The 19,444-nt window shown below is 41.4% G+C and overlaps 2 protein-coding genes across 11 annotated transcripts in view; one reads left to right on the forward strand and one right to left on the reverse strand.

Annotated features, from left to right (window-relative positions):
- NMS (neuromedin S) overlaps window positions 1–2,250 on the reverse strand; it is an 18,813-nt gene extending 16,563 nt beyond the window's left edge. For all 5 annotated transcript variants that reach the window (XM_032678700.1, XM_032678701.1, XM_032678699.1 and 2 more), the window contains exon 1: window positions 2,153–2,250. The gene's annotated coding sequence lies outside the window, so the exon portion shown is untranslated. The remainder of the gene's footprint in view (window positions 1–2,152) is intronic.
- CHST10 (carbohydrate sulfotransferase 10) lies at window positions 1,672–19,134 on the forward strand. Of its 6 annotated transcripts, XM_032678691.1 has the most exons (7): window positions 1,930–2,015; window positions 5,095–5,180; window positions 6,778–6,914; window positions 9,714–9,811; window positions 12,536–12,770; window positions 14,577–14,682; window positions 16,568–19,134. In XM_032678691.1, the coding sequence occupies exons 3-7, from the start codon at window positions 6,803–6,805 to the stop codon at window positions 17,103–17,105; spliced, it is 1,089 nt and encodes a 362-aa protein (XP_032534582.1). In that variant the 5' UTR covers window positions 1,930–2,015; window positions 5,095–5,180; window positions 6,778–6,802; the 3' UTR covers window positions 17,106–19,134. The 6 variants fall into 6 exon arrangements, with proteins under 6 accessions (XP_032534586.1, XP_032534582.1, XP_032534583.1 ...); XM_032678695.1 differs by lacking the exon at window positions 5,095–5,180 and having other exon boundaries at window positions 1,672–2,015; window positions 6,780–6,914; XM_032678692.1 differs by lacking the exon at window positions 1,930–2,015 and having other exon boundaries at window positions 2,547–5,180.
- The last annotated feature ends 310 nt before the right edge of the window (window positions 19,135–19,444 follow it).

Raw genomic sequence — 19,444 nt, forward strand, 5'->3', positions numbered from 1 at the left:
TAATGGCATAAACACTGAACATGTTATTAAGACGAATTTTTTAGGTTTAGGCCCATGTCCTTAAAGAAAAAATGGATGCATCACTTCCACTGGCTACAGAGGCATATCTCTCAAGAAGTCACTCTAGAATGTCCCAGAGAGGGGAGGGTGACTTTTCACCAACTCATCTATCCTTTGCATTGCTCTGACAATGTAAAAGTTCTCTAGTATTAAAAAGAACTCACACTCAACTGTTGATTTTGCTGTCTATTTAAAGTACTAAACCTAACAGTTTAACATTATTAGTAGGAAGAATCCTGTTCGCCTGAACTAGCAACTGCATAATCCAACAGTACAGTTGCCTATGCAACACATTCTTCAACTTCATCAGACACTTTCAGGCCCAATTACTGACAACAAAGCTTATTAACTGTGCTTAGTTTGGAAAATTGGTTTCTTTTGTACTGGATTAATTATTACACATGTCAGTAACAACATACTTGAAAGGTTAAAATTCTTGAGCTGAGCCTGATAATCTGGCAGGAATTAGTTCCACAGCTGGAGACAGCTTATTAATAAATCTGCATGGCTGCAGTTGTAGTCATCGCTTTGAAGCCTGAAGAAAGGAGCAACTTTCTAGCCTGTTCAAGACTCAAACTGGTGACAGCCACAGATTTCCAACATGCTTTGCCAGCAAAGTAACTGTCATTTATCACAATTTCTACTTCACAGGTAGAGGAAGGGAGGCACAAGAATGTAGTGTCCCAAGATGCTGTTACAAACAGAGTCAGATAGAGAACTGGTTTTCTGATTACTGGCTTTTGGCCATTGGTTCCCAGTGAAAGCTATGCTTTTGCTGCCTCACTGAGGGCTAGCAGCCGTCAACATGTCACTGAACACATGGCTGCAAAGACATTTGCATTAGCCTGTTCTGCTCCATAGGTTGGCCATGGCATCCATACCAACGACATCATCCTTGGACTTGGTTGGGCTTTACCATAGTGCAGCATGGTAGTCAAGTCTGAAAATGCATGGATCGGAGGCTGTAAATCCTCCTCTGACAGGGAAGAGTGTACTGTAAGACTGCGAAATGTGCCCAAGAGGACTTGTTTAAATAGCTGTTAAAAAGAGACGCATCACCAGCACTTGGTTTTGATGGGATTTGCGGGTATCAGAGTCCTGCAGGTGAGCATCTCTCTGGTCCAGTGAGCAGAGTGCTGTGTGCAGCAACTGTGTGTGCACTACTACATCGTGTCTTTGGGGGGAAAGGAGCCTGGGCAGGGCTATGGGCTGTACAGCAGGGCTCAGACACCTGCCTTCACACTACTACTGTTCTTCCCATGTTTTGCGGCACCTTTCCTCTCCTCCTAGAGCCTAAACCCGCCCTGTGTCTGCCATGCCGGGACGAGAGGTATTAAAGGTCTTTTCCAACAAAAATGATTCTGTGATTCTGTCATTTTCAGGGTTCTTTTTGTTGTTGGGGGGGGGGAAGAGTAGTTGTGTGGCGTTTTTCTGGTTGGTTGGTTGGTTTTTTTTAAACACGAGCGTTACGGACCTATTAAAGAGTAAATAAATAACCAAACCAAACCAAGCACACGTATACACGTGTATTTACGCGACTCGGGCTCGCACGTCCCGCTCCCACCAGGCCGAGGCGAGGCGGGGACGGGAGGGCAAGGGAGGGAAGGGCAGAGCCGCCCAGCCCGTCCTCCATCCCTCCCCCTCCCGCCTCTGGGCGGCCGGGTGCGGCGCTGCGTCTTCTCGCAACCGAGCCGCGCCGTTGCTGTGGCGGCCTTCATCTTCCTCCCCTTCCCGGCGGCGGGGCTGGGGCCTGCCCGCGGCCTCGGGAGGAAATGAAGGAGGTGGTGGCAGGGCCGGGCGGCGGCAGCAGGGGCTGAGCGGGCCCGGGGAGGCGCCGCCGCCGCCCGCAGCCGGGCGGGGGGGATGTGCCGGCAGCCGGGGCCGCCCGAGCGGGCCGGCCGTGCCGCCGAGTGAGGCGGGACCCCGGCGCTGCGGGGAGCGGCGCTGGAGGGCCGGTAAGCCGGGGAGGGCCGGGCAGGGGCCCGGGCGGGGGAGGCCTGGCGGCCGGCAGTCCCCGGGAGAGGCTCCTCCGGCACCCCGGATAGGGCGAGGAAGGCGGCGAGCGCTGCGGGCATGGGTTATCCATCCCTACCGGGGGTGAGGAGAAGCCCGCCTTGCTTCTTCCTCCGGAACGGGAAAAGTTCACGCCTCTTGCGCCCGGAGCCGGGGCTGGGGGTGGGCATTGCCTCGGTTCGTCCCCTGCCTGTAAGATCGCGGCCGTGTCCCGGCTTCCTGGGGGGGACCCCCTTGTGTTTATGGAATGAGTGGAGCCCCCAGGAAGCTCCGACGCTGGGGAAAGAGGAGCTGCTGCCGTTCCCGGCTGTGAAGAGCGTGGGGTGCCCGCTGGAGTGGGAGCTGGTGTCTGTCAGACAGGGCACGGCGTGCTGGGGTGGAGGAGGGTCCCGTTCCCGAGCCTGCCCCGGGCCGAGGTGGGTCACGCAGCGGTGCAGGCGCTGCTGCTCCCATAGTTGGTTCCCATCCCGCTGACAGGTGACCTGTGCGTGCGCAGGGAGGGCTCCCCTCTCCAGCAGGAGCTGGAAGAGCAGAGCCACGAGCCTGTTCGTGCCGTCGGGAGGAGAAAAACCTTAGGAAATTACCAGTTTCCAGAAAGGCCTGGTATAATGTAACATTGTTTAGTTGCACCACACGACTTGCCAAAGGAGCCTGTGTGACAGATTTTGATCCAAGATTTTTTTAAAGTGTAATAAATTGGCCAGATCTCTCACCTCTAAGATAACACAAAGGAGACATTGATGAAAATGGATTAGTTATCCCAGCTAGCTGTTGTTCGGCCTTTATTACCAGTTCCATTTGAAATTACATCATTAGTCACGTGCAGATGGGCAAGGAGTTGGGAGTTTGGGACTACTGGCATGCTGCTGCCAGTCATGATTACCTCAGGCACTGTCCTGCCAAGGAGCCCCAGTCCAAGCAGCACAAGCTGCAGAGCAGAGACCATGCACCGAGTTTTAATGTTAAATGTTCTGCACTTTATCCCATCATTCCCATGAAGACAGCAGTCTTTGGCAAAGTATGAGTGTTTATTTGAGGTAGCAGGTTACTCGTGAGCCATGGGTCAAGCCTGCAACTCTGTGTCTTGATCTTTGGTTCTTGTTTGTGTTTGCGGTAACATTTTTTTCTCCTGCAAAACTGGCATCTGGCTAACCTGAGGGTTATGTGACAATTTGTGCTAAGTAGCCCTGAGAGGGAAGGACAGAGGAATGGATGGAGAGAGGAGTTTTGGGGATCTTGTGCTCCTAAAAAGTGTAGAATTGTAATAAGCGGGAGAAGGAGTAACTGGAAAACTCACTGTGTATTTCATTGTGACCAAATGGACTACACTTTCAACATATTTTTTGCTTCTTCTGCTTGTAAAGAAAAAAATGTTTTAGACAACAAGAAGTAACAGACACTTTTGAAAGCAGAAGGAAACTATTACAGAGAAAAAACAGTAGCTAGTACATGTATTCACTAGAAAATAAATAACAGGAGAGGCAACAGAAATACAGTAATATCAGAATAAAGCAGGAAGTGCAATTACCCTATGTGAAAACAATAAAAATATTAAAGAAGGTAGAGAAAGGGAGACATAAACACATTATTTAAAAATACTGATCATTGCATTTAAGTGAGTGTAATGGTTGAGGTACTCCTATATATAATTTTGAATAGTCCAGCTTCTTGAGATTGGTGATAAGCTGCTGATACAGATGTAGTGTAGGATGGTGGAAGGGAGTAGCGGTGCCAGGCATTGTAGTTGCATAATGAGAGATCCTCTGACAAGACTATTACTTTGATAAGTATGGTTGCAGAGTTGCTGTGTGCATAAAAAAAAAAAGTAGACAAAGCTGCTTTACATTTTTCTCTCAGCATCAACATATTGAAGGGTAATAGTGGTGGTGGTTATGGATGTGACTGCAATTCTACTCCCTTTCTGCTCTCTGAGTCCGGAGATGCTTCTGGGTGATTTTGGCTGAAATGTTCTATCCCTACAGCACAGGACCTGGCAGCACAGTCCTGTGTATGCTAATTGCTTTTCCCATGTCATTTAACGCAATTTCTTACAAATCCAATACGTAAATTACATAAGGGGATATAGATCAATAGGCCTTACTGAATGGTATGCATCCATCACCATTATAAAAGTGGGCAGACTAGCAGGGATGCTATGAATGTTGGAGGCCGTTTCTACCCTTCTTAATGCAGAACAAATATACTGAGTTGGATAGAAAGGACTGGCCCAGACCTTTCATTATATGTCTGAAAAGCCCATAGCTGATGGTTAGAAAGAAATTTCCTCCTGCAGAGTGTCCTCTTAAAGCTTCTGTCAGTCTGCTGCCTTGAACTGAGGTTCCGTTGTTTTTTGAGTGTTGAACGGTTCTCATGGTTTTAGCAGAGCTACCTAAAAAGCAAAAATGTCATTACTACATTTTTGTGTCTTGATATCTGATCTAAATTTCCCTCATCTGTGAGAGTTGGAAAATTTTTCAAATGATCATTACTTCTGAAAGATAAATATCAGTGCTTAAAGTGGGAGATAGTGGATGTCATGGCAGACTGAAAAATGAGGGCCTTTGAGACCTAGTGGTTGTCAGCATGAATCTTAGGGCAAGTTTTGTACAAGTGCAGTGGTAGTTAGAGAATAACTTTTGAACTACTTAGCTGGAAACAGGTCAGTCCTCTGGAATTCATGCACACTCAACTGGCAGTTGGGGAATTGCATCAGAAAACAGGCGATGACAAACGTTGTCTTCATGGAAGTCACAGCACCTGTAATTGTCCAAAAGACAGTTGATGCATCTTTTTACCCAAGTGTGGTGCTTATAGGAGAATGAAACCATAAAAGAGGAGGAAAAAAAGGATCTTTCAAAAACCAAGCTGAGAAAATAAAATTAGGCCTGAACACTGCCATCCTTGCTAAAAATTATGATTTTTTTTTTATTTGTGATATTCTGTTCTTTTCCTCTTCTTACCCGTTTTGCATACATCCTTCTGGTCCTAAATCTGTTTTGATCTGCTTGTCTGCCTGCACAGGCTTTCAACATACCCTGAAGACATTTCACTTCTGTCTGCTACAGTGAGAACCCTTCCTGGAAACATTTGCATTGCTGGAAGGCAAAAGCTAGTTGGAAAAGTGATTGGCACCTGTAGCAGTAGTACTGATGTTGCAGATGGACATGCTGAAACAACGTCAAAACCAGGCTTACTTCTGTTACTGAAGCTTTGTGGGCACAAAGAAGGTGGAATACTGGTATATGACTGAAAAACTCAATATAAATTTCCTTAGAAGTATTAATCAGCACATTTTTAGCATCTTAAATGGGAATGAGGGCATATGGCTTATTCCCTGGTAATTCACTCAAATGGCTGTATAGAAATTGCATGTGGCTACTTTAGGAGTGAGTTTGATCCTATTGATAGTTGCATGCGTGATTTTGGATTTTTGTTCTTCCTGAGGCTACAAACACAAATCTCACGGGATTGTTGTGAGGATGTCATTGTATGAGATTTTTTTGTATTAGATCCCCTTTGGTTAAGTGTTTTGATGTTGTGTTGCATGTGTCCTCAAAAGGAAGCATTCACTTACATTTTAACTTTCCAGCACCTGAGTTCAGACCCTCAGGTGTCTGTCTCTGCAGCAACAATAGAGACAATGGTGCTGTATTTTTGCAGGATAAATATTCAAACCTGAGAAGTCTCAGGTTTTGGTATGTAAGTGATGATGTTTGCTGTTAGGTTTTTGTTGTGGGTTGTTGGAGTTTTTTTGCAGTGGAGCTTTCACAGATACTTGGTGGCAGTCCCTGTGTGTATTGCCCATCAGAAGCTGGAAATTCAGTGAAAGATGTAGCTTAAAATTATACATTTCTCTTAATGGCTGGGGACTTTTTTGTCGTGGGTTTCCTTATATTTAATCTTAACTTCTAATAATAAAAAAATAATTTATTAGGGTTACAGTTTGAAAAATCAAGATAGAAGTGCTTAGAGCAGTACAGCAGACTTTAAAGCTGCGAGGCAGGGTAAATGCTACATTCATAATACTGTGCAGTATCCTCATATTCGCTCTGCTTGGATTCTGTCAGTTCCTGTGGGTGGTTTCTTTGCACATTAAATCTGCAGTCTCAATTGTTTGGGTAGCTCTTCCTGCTGTCCTGGGGAAGTCCTGTCTGTGAGGCTTACCTGCAGGGATGCAGCTACAGGTAGGAGGCACTGCTGCAAGGAAACCCTTTTTATTATTTGCGTGGATGGTTCTTAGTGTTATATGTCCTGAGGTGACTTGGGATAACCAAGTACAGTGTTAATGTCACATCTAGCACTGAGAGCGCAGCTTTCTTCATTCTCCCTGCCTTTCCTACAATGACCTGTCTTTCTTACCTCAATGGAAAAATAAACTATGCTGTAAAAAAATCAGGGGTTTCACCGATCTGTCTCCCCAGAGAGAATAGACAGTGCTATTGCCAGCACAGGGAGGGGGCTGGGAATGTGTATGTAGGGGTGAAGGAGGAGCGAAGCCTCCCTTTGATAGCAGCTGGTAGTTACATTGCCTCAGCCTTAACGCTGGTTGAAAACCCAGCTGAATAGGCACAAAGTAAAAAGTGAAATCTACTGCTATGTTTTATGACATACATGCACATTAGAGTTTTTGCATTTTGGTTATGGAAAGTATTTTTCTAAACTGGGACAAAAATAATTAATGTGTCAATCTTTCCTCTTTCATACAGGAAGCATCAACTTTATATGGCTCATGCCTGACAACATGCACCACCAGTGGCTGCTGCTAGCTGCATGCTTTTGGGTGATATTCATGTTCATGGTTGCTAGCAAGTTTATCACGTTGACTTTTAAAGACCCAGATGGTAAGTTCAACTTTGATGTGAAACAGAAAATTGAGTAGTGTTTCACACAAATACTCTTTTCTGTGAAAAGTAGCTCTTAACATGTTTACCACTTTTCAGTAGGACTGAGAACAGAACAACTAAGTTTCTAGAAGTGACAGAGCTGATATTTGGTTCCTGCTTTTCTTGGTATAATTCTGGAAAACTAACATCATGTCTTTTCTTTGGTGTTTATGAACAGAAGGGATCATGTTTGCAAGTACTGACTTTTAGGTCAGCTTTTTCAAGTACATTTAGTTTCAGTAGCATGATCTACTAGGGGTGGATGTCATGTGCAAAACAAGAGAGCACAATTACCTGCTTAAAGTCAAAGGAGACTCACAAGGTATTGAAGAGTTCATTTCACGTGATATTAGTTTCTGTCCTTTGGTGGCTGCTTGTCTTGTGACTGAGGTATTGTGTAAAACTTGTGGAAAGTTTTATTTCCTTTGCAGTGCACTCTGTGTAGCCACCTCTGCCCTGCTTCTTGCATTCAGTGTTATCCTCTGCTGTTTGACTTGCAAACAGCTTATGGGCTTTTGCTTAGCTTAAGTAGCCCAGATGTTATTAAGCTGATGAGGAATTTAAGCCATTTGATGACACCACACAGCACAGTTTTCAGTCTGCTAAGCAGCTGCTGTTACAAAGTCATCCTACAGAGAGTTTTGGGTGAAGGTGATGATATGACAGCCTTAAGAGATTTGTGTTTCTGTATCTTCCTAAGACATGTGAAAAAATGTGTAATTTTTGAAGCGCTGACATCACTGGTGCCATGTTTCAGTAACTTGATAACATATTATGTAACTGGATAAATATATCAAGTGTACCTCTATAGACAGCGTGCCACTATTTGGAGATGTGTTCAGAAAGTCTTCCAGAGGAGAACTGTAGGCTAACTTAGCTTTTCTTGGACCCAACTGTTTTTGAGCCCTAGCACATCTGCAAATCAGCTGGCTTTATGTTATGTAGTTGTATCTTCCAGTATTTCATTCTATACCAAGTCTTGTTTCACAGTTCACTTATTCGTTGAGTGGTCCTTTCCTCCAGAATTTGTCAAGAAGATTAAAATGTATTTTTAAAAAAATAAATTATTAGATTATACCCTCTGCATTTACTTGCTTTTTATTACCTTGGCTTGCCCATTTTTCTTTTTTTTTTCTCTATACTGAATCTTCCTCCCTTTTTGAATAGTTCTCTGAGCAGAAAATGTATAAACTCTCAAGCTTGCCCTGCAAAGGCATGAGTGTGGTTACGTGTATGTATGTATTGGAGATACCAGTGCTTGTAATAGAACTAATAAAGGGATGTACTCTGAATATACCAACAGAATTTTGGAGGAAGTCCAAACAGGATGGCAAATCCTGGAGAAACTCTTCCAGACTAAATAAACTATGGCTTGTCAGAAATTTTCCTTATTTGGATGTATCTTTTTAGCAGATAGAAGAAAACTGGCAGATGATCAAGGAATCAGTGTTCTTTTGCTTAAGCCTTTTACCGATGTCTTGGGTAGCATGAACAATAGGAACTTCTTAGTGAGAAAGAGGAAGTTTCTGTCCATCATCACTAGTAGCATCTGCAGGCATGCTTTTACACAATGATAATGAAAATACCTGACCTGCTCTTCCACTGAATCAAATTATTTTACAAAAGAATGCCATGAAGTAAGTCTGCGCACAACAGTAATTACAGTATCTGATTGGCTGTATGCTTACATAACTTGTATGCTTACATTAACTTGTTTCTCCATGCATGCCTTTTGTTAAAATCCAGTGTAGGCAGAGTAGAGTACTCCCTTAAGTAGAGAACACAGGGAGTACACATATTTTCTCAGCCATAAAACAGTAAGCCCCTGTGGATGCAGACGAAGAAACATTATTCATTGAAGAAGATGTATGAAGGGAAAAGAAGTCCAATGTGGATGTACAGAAATTTTCAGGGAGAAATAATTTATTGCTTTGTAACAAGAGAAATCTGCTTGAAATTATTTTTGATCTTTCTGCACTGTGTAGACTGAAGCTACAGCCTTGTGTTATTTTTCAGTTTTTCTGTACCATACCAAATGCAAAAGATGAAAAGGGTTCTTGCCTTACATGCTTTAATTTGGTCTCAAAATATTAGCTGACCTAAAATCACTAAAAGAGACAAGAGTATCAGCTAAGTTTGTTATTAAGGGTACTTAATGGTCTAAGGAAGGCCATCATTCCAGTAATAAGGGAAGAGGGGATCTTTATTGCTGGTTAGAGGTATTTACTTAGAGCACCACAGAAATAAAAGGTGGTCCTTAATGACACTTTTCTTCTGATAAGTGTAGGAGTTTACAGCAGAAGAAACCTATCTACTAATAATAAGGGAGAGAGAAACCTTATTAAGTTTTTTATTTGGACGTGCTCTGGGAAGTTTATTGAAAAACAAAAAGCTACACACAAGTCCATGTAATTGTACCAAATTGTCTGTCAACTGCAACATTTGAATTCAAGATTTCAATGTCTCTGCACAATTTGTTTTAAAAAAAACCAAACAAGAAAAAGATCCCAAGTAAAAGATGATGGGCATGTTTGGTAAAACTCAGCTGAAATTGCATCCAAAATTCCTACGGTGTGCGTCCTTTAAAATATTCATAGTCTGTCTCGTGTGTTGTCCAATACCTTTCCATGCAGAAACAAATCCTAACGTTTTGTAAGCTTAATACAGAAAGTAATGTTCATTTGTGTTAGCGGTAAAGCAGAAGTAGTTGCCTTCCCCTCACCTTCTGTAATGCTCTTATCTGTCTTCCTTCTTTAGGCTACGGTGTCAGGCAAGAGTCATTGATACTGACAGCTGTGACAAAAGTGGAGGAGGTACATGTGCCGGAGGAAAAACATTGGCCTGAAGAATTCCAGGTGCATGCTGTTGAGATATGGGTTACATGTATTAAAGAGTAGGCGAAAATAAGAGATTAAGGACTTCCTGTTGTTAAAATGAATTGCTAGACATGAATTATTTTCCAACTGTTCTATTTAGATAGAGCCGACAGAATTCATTTTAACTTCACAAAGCTAGTTTGTTTCAGTAACCTGCTGTTTTGTTTCATCTGAATGATTCAACTTACCGTGTTTCCATTTCTAGGAGAAAATTGTTACAGTACTCCTTTATCAAGTCAGGAGAGTAATTTTTGTTAATTTTTTGTCATTTTTTTTAATATAATGGCCCAGTTTTGGATTACTTGTATTCTGCCTTGCCATAACCATCAGGTTTGTGGCTGTTGAGGGCAAGCCTTTATCTTGTCTATTCTCTTAGTCCTCTGCCAAAACTCTCTGTTTTCTTTTTACCAGTCTCTATTTCTTTTTCATGTTTTATGCTCTTCGTGCTTTCCATTTCAGCATTTTTCCAAAGTAGATTGTGAACACAATAGTAATCAATACAAGTTAATCCTTTAGATGCATAGTTCTGTGCCTTCAGCAATAAAGTAGTACTTGCTAATTGACAAGGAAACTCTGAAAATCCCTTATGCAAATGTAAATTTGAGACCAGTTGCACAGTGGGCAAAATCCAACTTTTTTTGCATTGGTACCTTAATGACATAAGTCATCTTATGTTTAAAGTATTTTTGTGATGCAGCACAGAAGGTAGGTTAGCTATATAAATGTGACACTTTTTGCTTTCATACATAAAACCCATGAAATTTAGGTTTGGAAAAAACACTTTGTTCAGTGGAAGACTGGCAGATCTGTGTAGTCAGTTTTAATATCTTCCTTTACTTGTATGGAAGAGGATAATAAGGTTCCTGGATCTAAAACTATTCCCTCTTGAATTCCTGGCAGCATGAAATGTAGAATAACAGCATTAATTCTAGTTGCATGCAAAAGGAATTGTTTTGAAAGATAAACAATCTGACAAACTGTTCAGATTACATTCTTGGAGAAGAGTGACAAACAAAAAAAGTAAAATGAGATTATTTTTTCCTTAAGGAGTATTGGGACAAAAAGCAAAACCATTTTTTTTTCATCTATAGCTTGGACACTGCCTAAAATTTTAGAATCACAGAATGGTTTGGGTTGGAAGGGACCTTTGAAGACCATATAGTCCAAACACCCCTGCCATGGGCAGGGACACCTTTCACTAGACCAGGTTGCTCAAAGCCCCATCCAACCTGGCCTTGAACACTTCCACGGATGAGGCATCCACAGGTTCTCTGAGCAACCTGTTCCAATGCTTCCCCCTTGTAGGAAAAAATTTCTAAATGTCTAATCTAAACCTATCTTCTTTTAGTTGTAAACCATTATCCCTTGTCCTGTCACTAAAGGTCTGGAAAAAAGTATCTCTTTATCTTTCTTATAAACCCTTTGTAAGCATTGAAAGGCTGCAGTGAGGTTTCCCTGGAGCCTTCTTTTCTCCAGGCTGAACAAGCCCAGTTCTCACAGCCTGTCTTCATAGGAGAGGTGCTCTGTCCCTCTGACCATCTTCATGGCCTTCCTCTGGGCCTTTTCTAACCGGTGTATGTCTTTGCTATGTTGGGGCCCCAGGGCTGGATGCAGTACTCCAGGTGGCAGTAGAGCAGAGGGGGAGAATCATCTCCTTTGACCTGATGGCCACACTGCTTTTTTATGTGGTTTGGGATGTGTTTGGCTTTCCAGGCTGCAAGTATGCAGTGCCAGCACGTATCCAATTTTTCATTCATCAGTATCCCCAAGTCCTTCTCAACAAGGTTGCGCTCAATCAGTTCATCCTCTAGTCTGTATTGATATTGGGGATTGCCAACTATGTGAATCAGTTAGTGGAAGGGTGAAAATTTGTCAGTAGAAATTTAAAATTTCCCATCACTTCTTAATCAGAGAATCTTCTTTTTCCTCTCTCCCCGTTAATTGTACAGCAAGAGGTGGTTGTGGCTCCTATCTTAGTCTCAGAAAAATGAGACATATGAAACAGTTCATTCATCTTTGGGGAGAGGTATCCTGCCTACTTATTTGCCACAGTAAGCACTGATGCTCATTGTCCACTTAATTTTATTTCAACTTGGATAAATGGAAACACTGAATGCCTACAGGTGCTAGAAAGCAACACAGAACTTTTATCCTAAATTCTTTTCCAGACACATGGGTCACAGAATCACAGAATATTCTGAGTTGGAAGGGACCCACAAGGTTCATGAGTCCAACTCTTAGCCCTACACAGGACATCCCCAAGAATCACACCAGGGGTCAGCCCCAACTCCTCAGAGTTTAAAGCATAATTTATGTTGAAATTCCTGTCCTCAACTCCTCAGAAGCTTTCCTTGGGGCTGTTGAAGCTTTGTCGGAGTTCCAGTATTTGGTCAAGGCATGTTTTATGCACACAGATAAGACCCTCCTGCTCTGCAGCAGACTTAAATTATTGTATGGAAAAGCTCTTACTACTGTATCCTACTACCTAATGAGTTAAGATATGAAGCAACAAGTACAGAACCAACAGCAGCAGCACAGGAAGGACAGGAAGAACTGTGGGCTGCTCCTTTAGTTAATACATAGCATTGTTTTAATTGTGAATCTGGGGGTCATTAGGGTGCACTACTTGGGGCTTTTTAGAATTTGATCTGAAAACTAAATTCTTTCACTTTTGTTTTTCTTTCCCCTCTGCATTTCATAAAGCCAACTGGAAAAGCTTTTTCTGGAAATCTGATCCGCCAGCCCCTGGTTCATATGGAAAGACTTGAGCTTCTCAGGAACATCTGCAGAGACACTGCATTGAGAGATCTTTCTCACACTGCAGTTTCCAAATTCGTCTTGGACCGAATATTTGTGTGTGACAAGCACAAGATCCTGTTTTGTCAGACGCCAAAAGTGGGCAACACTCAGTGGAAAAAAGTCTTGATTGTTTTAAATGGTATCTACTCTGCTGGGGGTGTGTGGGTTTCTTTGAGGAGGAGGAAGAGAGAACAGAATTGGTCTAATTGGAGCAACACAAAAATGGATTCTTTCTGCATTTCTGTACACTGATACTCAATTTCAGCCTTTCATTCATCACAGTTGCTTCTAGTCCTTTCAAAACATCCCTTTAAAATAAGATAGACCTGTTTTTTCTGTGAAAATAAATATTGTTTTACTTGGCTCAAAAGGGATTTGAGTCATGATGGAGTACCCACATGCATGTGGTAGGCAGGTTTCTTATCTTTGAAGGGGTGGCACTAATTTATAAAATTTGAAAGTATTACAAGGTGTCATAATTCCTAATTAACAATAATAAGAAATTTCTACTAAAGGCCACTGACTTTAATTAGAGTTTTTTAGCCATGAGGAAAGCTACTTAAAACTTGGCAACTGCTGTTAGTCTGTACTGCTGAAATCTTGTGTATGTTCTATCAGTGAACCATTATAAGAATTATGAAGATTCTGAGGTGCTTAAGGCAATAGTTTGGTCAACAAAGGTATGTTATAAAAGACTGTAAAAAAAGGAGTAAAGGGACTAGTGTGTTTCAAAAATTATCTACAAGGTGAACACTGCCTGTCTACATGTAGCCTACCATCCTCTTCTAGTAGCTTGGTATGCCAATAAAAATAACACATTTCCTCAGGGTTTTGTGCTGTACCACTATCTGTATATGTAAACTTAACATGACCATATTTAACACACCCTTGTTTGACATGAGACCATCTTGCCTCTCTGTTGACCAGGGCAGTGAATTTGCTACAGATATTTGCGTCAGTTGATGTCCTCCTGTTGTTTTGCAGGTGGCATAATTTCCAAGATCTAGGCAAAACCTGAACATTGTAAACCCAGCTTTCTTGTTAGAAGCACCCTGCAAACAGCCAGCTCTGCACCTGAGTTTTTGTTTTCTGTACCTTATGTGAACTAGTTTGTGCACCCAGAGAGAAGGAAACAGTCACAAATTGGCAAATGAACTGTGTCCCTCAGAAAGACCTTTGTAGCAAGGAGTATGTGTTTAAAAACTTTAATATTAGTTTCATCTTTGATATATGGATGGGAGGTAAAAATTGAGCAGAAATATGCCTATATCTATGTGCATGCATATGTCATAATACCTATGAAAGCCACACACAAAGAAAGTACTAAATATGAAATCATGTGAGTGCATTAGAAGTACCTACTCTTCTTATCAGCATGTCGGAGATAACACACGAAGAATGCCTCAGGACAGGCAGGGATGTATTGGCTACACTGAGTGGAGGATAACTCATGTCTTAACAGCAGGGAACTTTTCACCTTGAGCTTCCTAGTTCAGTCATGTCAGATAATGATAGAAAATTGTTTCTACGTAAACACTTGTCTCTTCTGCCTTAAGCTGCCAGTGTACCAGTATCTGCTGATGAAGGCTACTGCTGCAGTTGACCCAACTTTCTCCTCTTTGGGTGGTTTCAGCAGGCAGGACTGATAGTTGAGGGGGAGTAATTTACATCCAAATACATAAGTAGTTATTTGGAGGTTCAGGATGGGGAAATGCAGACGTGGTCTTGGATCTTGATGTCACATACCCTAAAGAATTTCAACAGGTTCTAGCTTTGCAGTCAGAATCTCTCATAATTTAACAGTTTTACACATAGTAACCGTAAATGGTAAGAATACAGAAAAGAGAAAGACATAAATGTGTCAGCCAAAGGCACACACGCTTGCTTTTACTCACTGTTTTCTTCCCTTGAAAGAATAACTTGCTCTCTGATTTGATTTGTCTAGGGGCATTTTCTTCCATAGAAGAGATCCCAGAAAATATTGTACATGATCATGAGAAGAATGGCCTTCCACGTTTGTCCTCTTTCAGTGACTCTGAAATTAAAAAACGGTAAGTGGTGGCTTCCAGTGGGTGTGGGCAGAGTTTGGAGTCAGTGGTGGTACGAGCAGTCAGGGGTACAGCTGAAGTCTCCACCTGGAATTGAGGACAGCAGGATTTCTGCTCCACCAGTTGTATTATAGCACTATTCCATTATCCTCACAGATGTTGCTGTGTCTACTTTTCTCCTGGCTTTGAAAGAGAACACCAGTGTAATTTGTGATACAGATAGGTGAGCCAGCCAACTCCCTCTGCATATAGGGTTTCCATAGTTCAATGCATACGTAATTGTTAGATAGTTGGCTTTCAGAAGGGAAGGTTTAGTTGGAAGGTCCATCCTGATGCCTTGGATGATAAGGATGGATGATGCCTTGGATGATTACTGCTTACAGGCAAGATTGTCACTGCAGGCAGACTTACTGGGATTGAACTAATTAGATTTGAAATGTTAGTGCTTCTTAGCCTGACAGTATTGTCTGTTCAGCTGAACCACTTTGTCTTCCTGTTTGGATGCTTCTAGTTATTTTCAGAGCTGAAAAACTACTCTGCAGTAGAACCTTCTACATTACTTTGACTAGATTTTTAACTCTCTCTGCTCTCATCTCTACTAGAGCCTATACCATATATAATCCCTGTGAGGGGTGGCAACATGGAGAGAACAGGACATAAGATGGCAGTGGACACTTGTAAATATGTGCTTACAGGGGGGTTGTGTGTATTAAGCCATTTTGAAGAGTCAGCCCCTTATACATGTGTCAGCTGCCAGTAGAGCTCAGTGCAAGGTTTGTTGCATGCAGTGGCACAAATACATTTATCACAGCAGTACCTGTGGAGTTGGAGTCACTTGTGTTGATACTGTGCAAGAGAAGAGATTGACACTAAGTTCTTGAGAACGTGGATGTGTTCTCCCTCCCTGTGAATAGCCCTGCATAAAAGTAACTGTTCATCTGCAGCATGAGCCATCGTTAGGATATTTGAAGTTGAATGCCATTATGATTTGGGTTGTTGCATTCAGCTTATGACAGAAGCTGTGCTGGAGATGCATAACATGGGATTGGTTGGGAATTCTGAATTTATCAGAGAATTTAAGTGTAGAGAGAGGGTATGGTGTGGATTTGTTGATCTAGTTTGCTAACCTTTAGCCCTGCCTGGCTAGGAGTAAGCCAGGAGAACCTGAAGACTGATTTAAGTGCTTGTAGAGGCTGGAAAGAGTCCATCCACTTATTTCAGTGGGGGCTGGGCTCTCAATCTCCTTTTTCGGCTATTTACTGAGGTAAACGTTGTTTTCAATTTATTTTAATCTCTGACTACAGAATATTACATATTACAGTATCACAATAATAATGTGAAATTCTGTTGAAAACTGTAGTCTCATGTTTCAGTGATGTTGTCAGCCATTACTGAAAGCATGACAAAATAGTAAATAGATTTTTTTTTTACTTAAGCAGCAATTTGTCTTATTGCCTGCCAGTGAAAAATGCAGCCCTCTCTATGCATTTAGCTGCACCAAGGGACTTTTCCCCTTGTCTTTATGTATTTTGCTTTTTGAGCTTAATCACATGGCATTAAAAACACCTTTGATTTGGAGCTTTCAGCATCTTTTATCTCCTGTTTATGTTCTGAGATAAGCTAATCTCCTCCAGTTGAATAAAATGTGAAAACTAGGATAAACTGTTTCCTCTTTGTACCGTATACAAAAACTGCTAGTAAGAAGACACAAATTGTATTTCTAGTCCTATTGATTATAATATTGCTAGACTGTCCAAGTAGTGTAGGATTCACATTGCCACGTGTGTGGTCAGTTTATGTATGTTTTGTAAGTATATGCTAAAAAGAATTTAAACACTTAGCTAAACACGTTCCTTAATTATTTCTTTTTTTTTCTTCCTCTGTTTAGACTGAATTTATACTTCAAGTTTTTTATTGTTAGAGATCCATTTGAAAGACTTATTTCTGCATTTAAAGACAAGTTTGTGCACAATCCTCGGTTTGAACCTTGGTACCGGCATGAAATTGCTCCCGGCATCATTCGTAAATACAGAAAGAACCGCACAGAGACCAAAGGGCTGCAGTTTGAGGATTTTGTGCGCTACCTCGGTGATCCCAATCACCGATGGTTGGATGTGCAGTTTGGTGACCACATCATTCACTGGGTAACATATGTGGAACTTTGCGCTCCCTGTGAAATCACATACAGTGTGATTGGACACCATGAAACCCTGGAGGACGATGCTCCGTATATCTTGAAAGCAGCCGGCATAGACCACCTGGTATCATACCCCACCATTCCACCCGGCATAACAGTGTACAACAGAACAAAAGTAGAGCGGTATTTTTCAGGAATTAGCAAGAGAGACATAAGACGCCTCTATGCACGATTTGAAGGTGATTTTAAACTCTTTGGTTATCGGGAGCCAGATTTCTTGCTGAACTGACACCTGGGATAAGCGCTGAAGAAGTGTCTCGTGGATTCATCTAAACCTGCGTGAATACCAGCTGCAGTGTTGACAGAGAATGACCATTTGTTTTCTAGCTTTTTGATGTTGCTCCATTTTTCAGTGAAATATTTGTCATATGAACAAGTAGGGGCTTACAGTTGTTGTTTACCGACCATGTTTTCAGTATATGACATTGCAATATGTTAGGAATGGTGTCTCTGTTACCTGAAATACAGAATTTCACTTTGCCCTTCTCCCCTCCAGGAAAAAAAGAGGGAGAATAAATGGGCTGTGATCTTGCTCTCCTTCTCCCAGACAGAATGCCATTTTTGAAATGTTGTGAAGTATTTATAAAGATGGCAGTTTCGCTGTAGGTTAACTCTGACATGTGGGTAAACATAATGATTCATGCTCATGAGGAAGTAGTGTAGTCTCCCATGAGCTTTGTAAATGAGAGGCCAGTATAGGACTAAAAATTGACAAAATTGTCTAGGTTCTGTCATGTGGCTGCTATAACTGTAATGCTGATCTAATCCCACTCTTGTTTGTCAAAAAATGAACCTAATTAGACAGACGCTTTAGAGGTGTTAAAAATGGGACTGGTTCCAGACCCCAGTTGTCTCCGTATTTTTGTCAAGTGTTTACTGTACTTACTACTGATCTATTGAGCCTCATAATTCTGCTTTTGATTTTCAAGATATTATTTAATTTCTGGCTGTGTAAGTTATCTGAGAATACCAGATGCAAATGGAACATAGAGGAAATATGAAACTGCAAGGGAAACTTCAAGGAAAAATAAAGTATCCACTGTATTTGTGGGAGCACATATAGTAATCACGAGATGCTCTCACACAATATAACTTGTTTTTATTTCTAACAATTAAGATTAATAAAGAAGTCACAAAAGCAAGATGTCATATTGAAGAGCTGCTAGAGTTACTTGGATTAACTATCTACCTTTTTCTTATATCCAACCTTGCTCAATGTTCAGTACCTCAGAGAATAGAAAGTTTATCCCTCTCTGAAAATCCATCTCCCTACTGCTAAGGGAGAAAAGAAGACAGGATGAATCACTGATTTTTTTCAGTGATTCACTGCCATGATGTCCCAACTCAAAAATGCCCAACATCTGTGTTACCAGTGGGGTGGGTTGGGTACTTGCCAGGAGTTTGAATGTCACTTAAATTTGTGTACCCATTATATGTGTTAAAAAAAGCCCCAGAACTGAGTGGATGCAGCCATCATATTTGCCTGTGCTTGCATTGTGTCTCATAAAGAGCAGATTCTTGTTTGAATTCACCAGCAAGAAAAATTGGTGTGCTGCCCCCTCATCCTGCAGGCCATGAGAGAGAGAGAGACCACGTATCTGAAATACAGGAATTGCTCTGTCACAGTGAGCATGCAAACTGTATTTTTGAAATCATAGTCCCAATAGAGTTATTTGCAGATGAGCATAATGTTGATGGCTAGAAATGCTAATGATGGCCAGTGCTATGGAATCTGCTTTTATATCCAGCCACAGTATGTCTTTGATAGCTTCCTGTATTAACACAAGGAAACATCTTGCACTTGTGTAAGAGGAAAGCTGTGCCAAGCTGACATGTGCTGCTACCCATAAAAAGGAAGCCCTGTTGGAGCTGGAAATGATTTAAGAAAGATCTCAAAAGACAAATTGAAATAAGGGAGAATCATTAACTGGGCATCATCAGCATGAGAAAAGTCCAGGGTGGCAAAGCTGGAAGGTAGGATATTTTTCGGGAGGGTTTTTTTTTAAAAAAAAAAAAAAGCAACAATTACAGTGCCCTAACTTGTTAGTTCTTAACCAATGATAAAAAAGATGTTAACATCTCCAGGTTTTTCTGTGGTTTTCTTAATATGGGAAATTAGCAAAATGCACTGTTAAATGCATTTTGGAGCTAATGACCTGACTGATTACCTCGCTGCCAATTTAAAATGTAACAGTAAATAATGTATAGTAAATTCAGGCCTTAAAGTTTAAATCTAATAAAGATAAAATAGACTTGTTTTCCTTTGAAAGCATAAGCTACTGATCACACAGAATGCCAGTGTATGTTTTTATTTTTCTTGGTAAATTACTTAATGTACTGATTGCTTAAAAATTGCCAGGTGGAAAGTGCTACATAAATATTAAGTAATAATATTTTTTACTAATAGCTTTCTCTGCACTGAGTTCTCTTGGACATCTATGAAGAGAGCTATGGACTGACCTAGGCAGAGGTGTGTACTGCTCTCCCTTCTCTATGTTCCCACACTTTTCAGGCTGTAACGCCTGTTATCGTTTCTTCAATTCAAATGCAGAGTTTCTCCTTTCAGTG

Source organism: Chiroxiphia lanceolata, chromosome 2, assembly GCF_009829145.1.
Source record: "Chiroxiphia lanceolata isolate bChiLan1 chromosome 2, bChiLan1.pri, whole genome shotgun sequence".
Classification (NCBI taxonomy): Eukaryota; Metazoa; Chordata; class Aves; order Passeriformes; family Pipridae; genus Chiroxiphia; species Chiroxiphia lanceolata.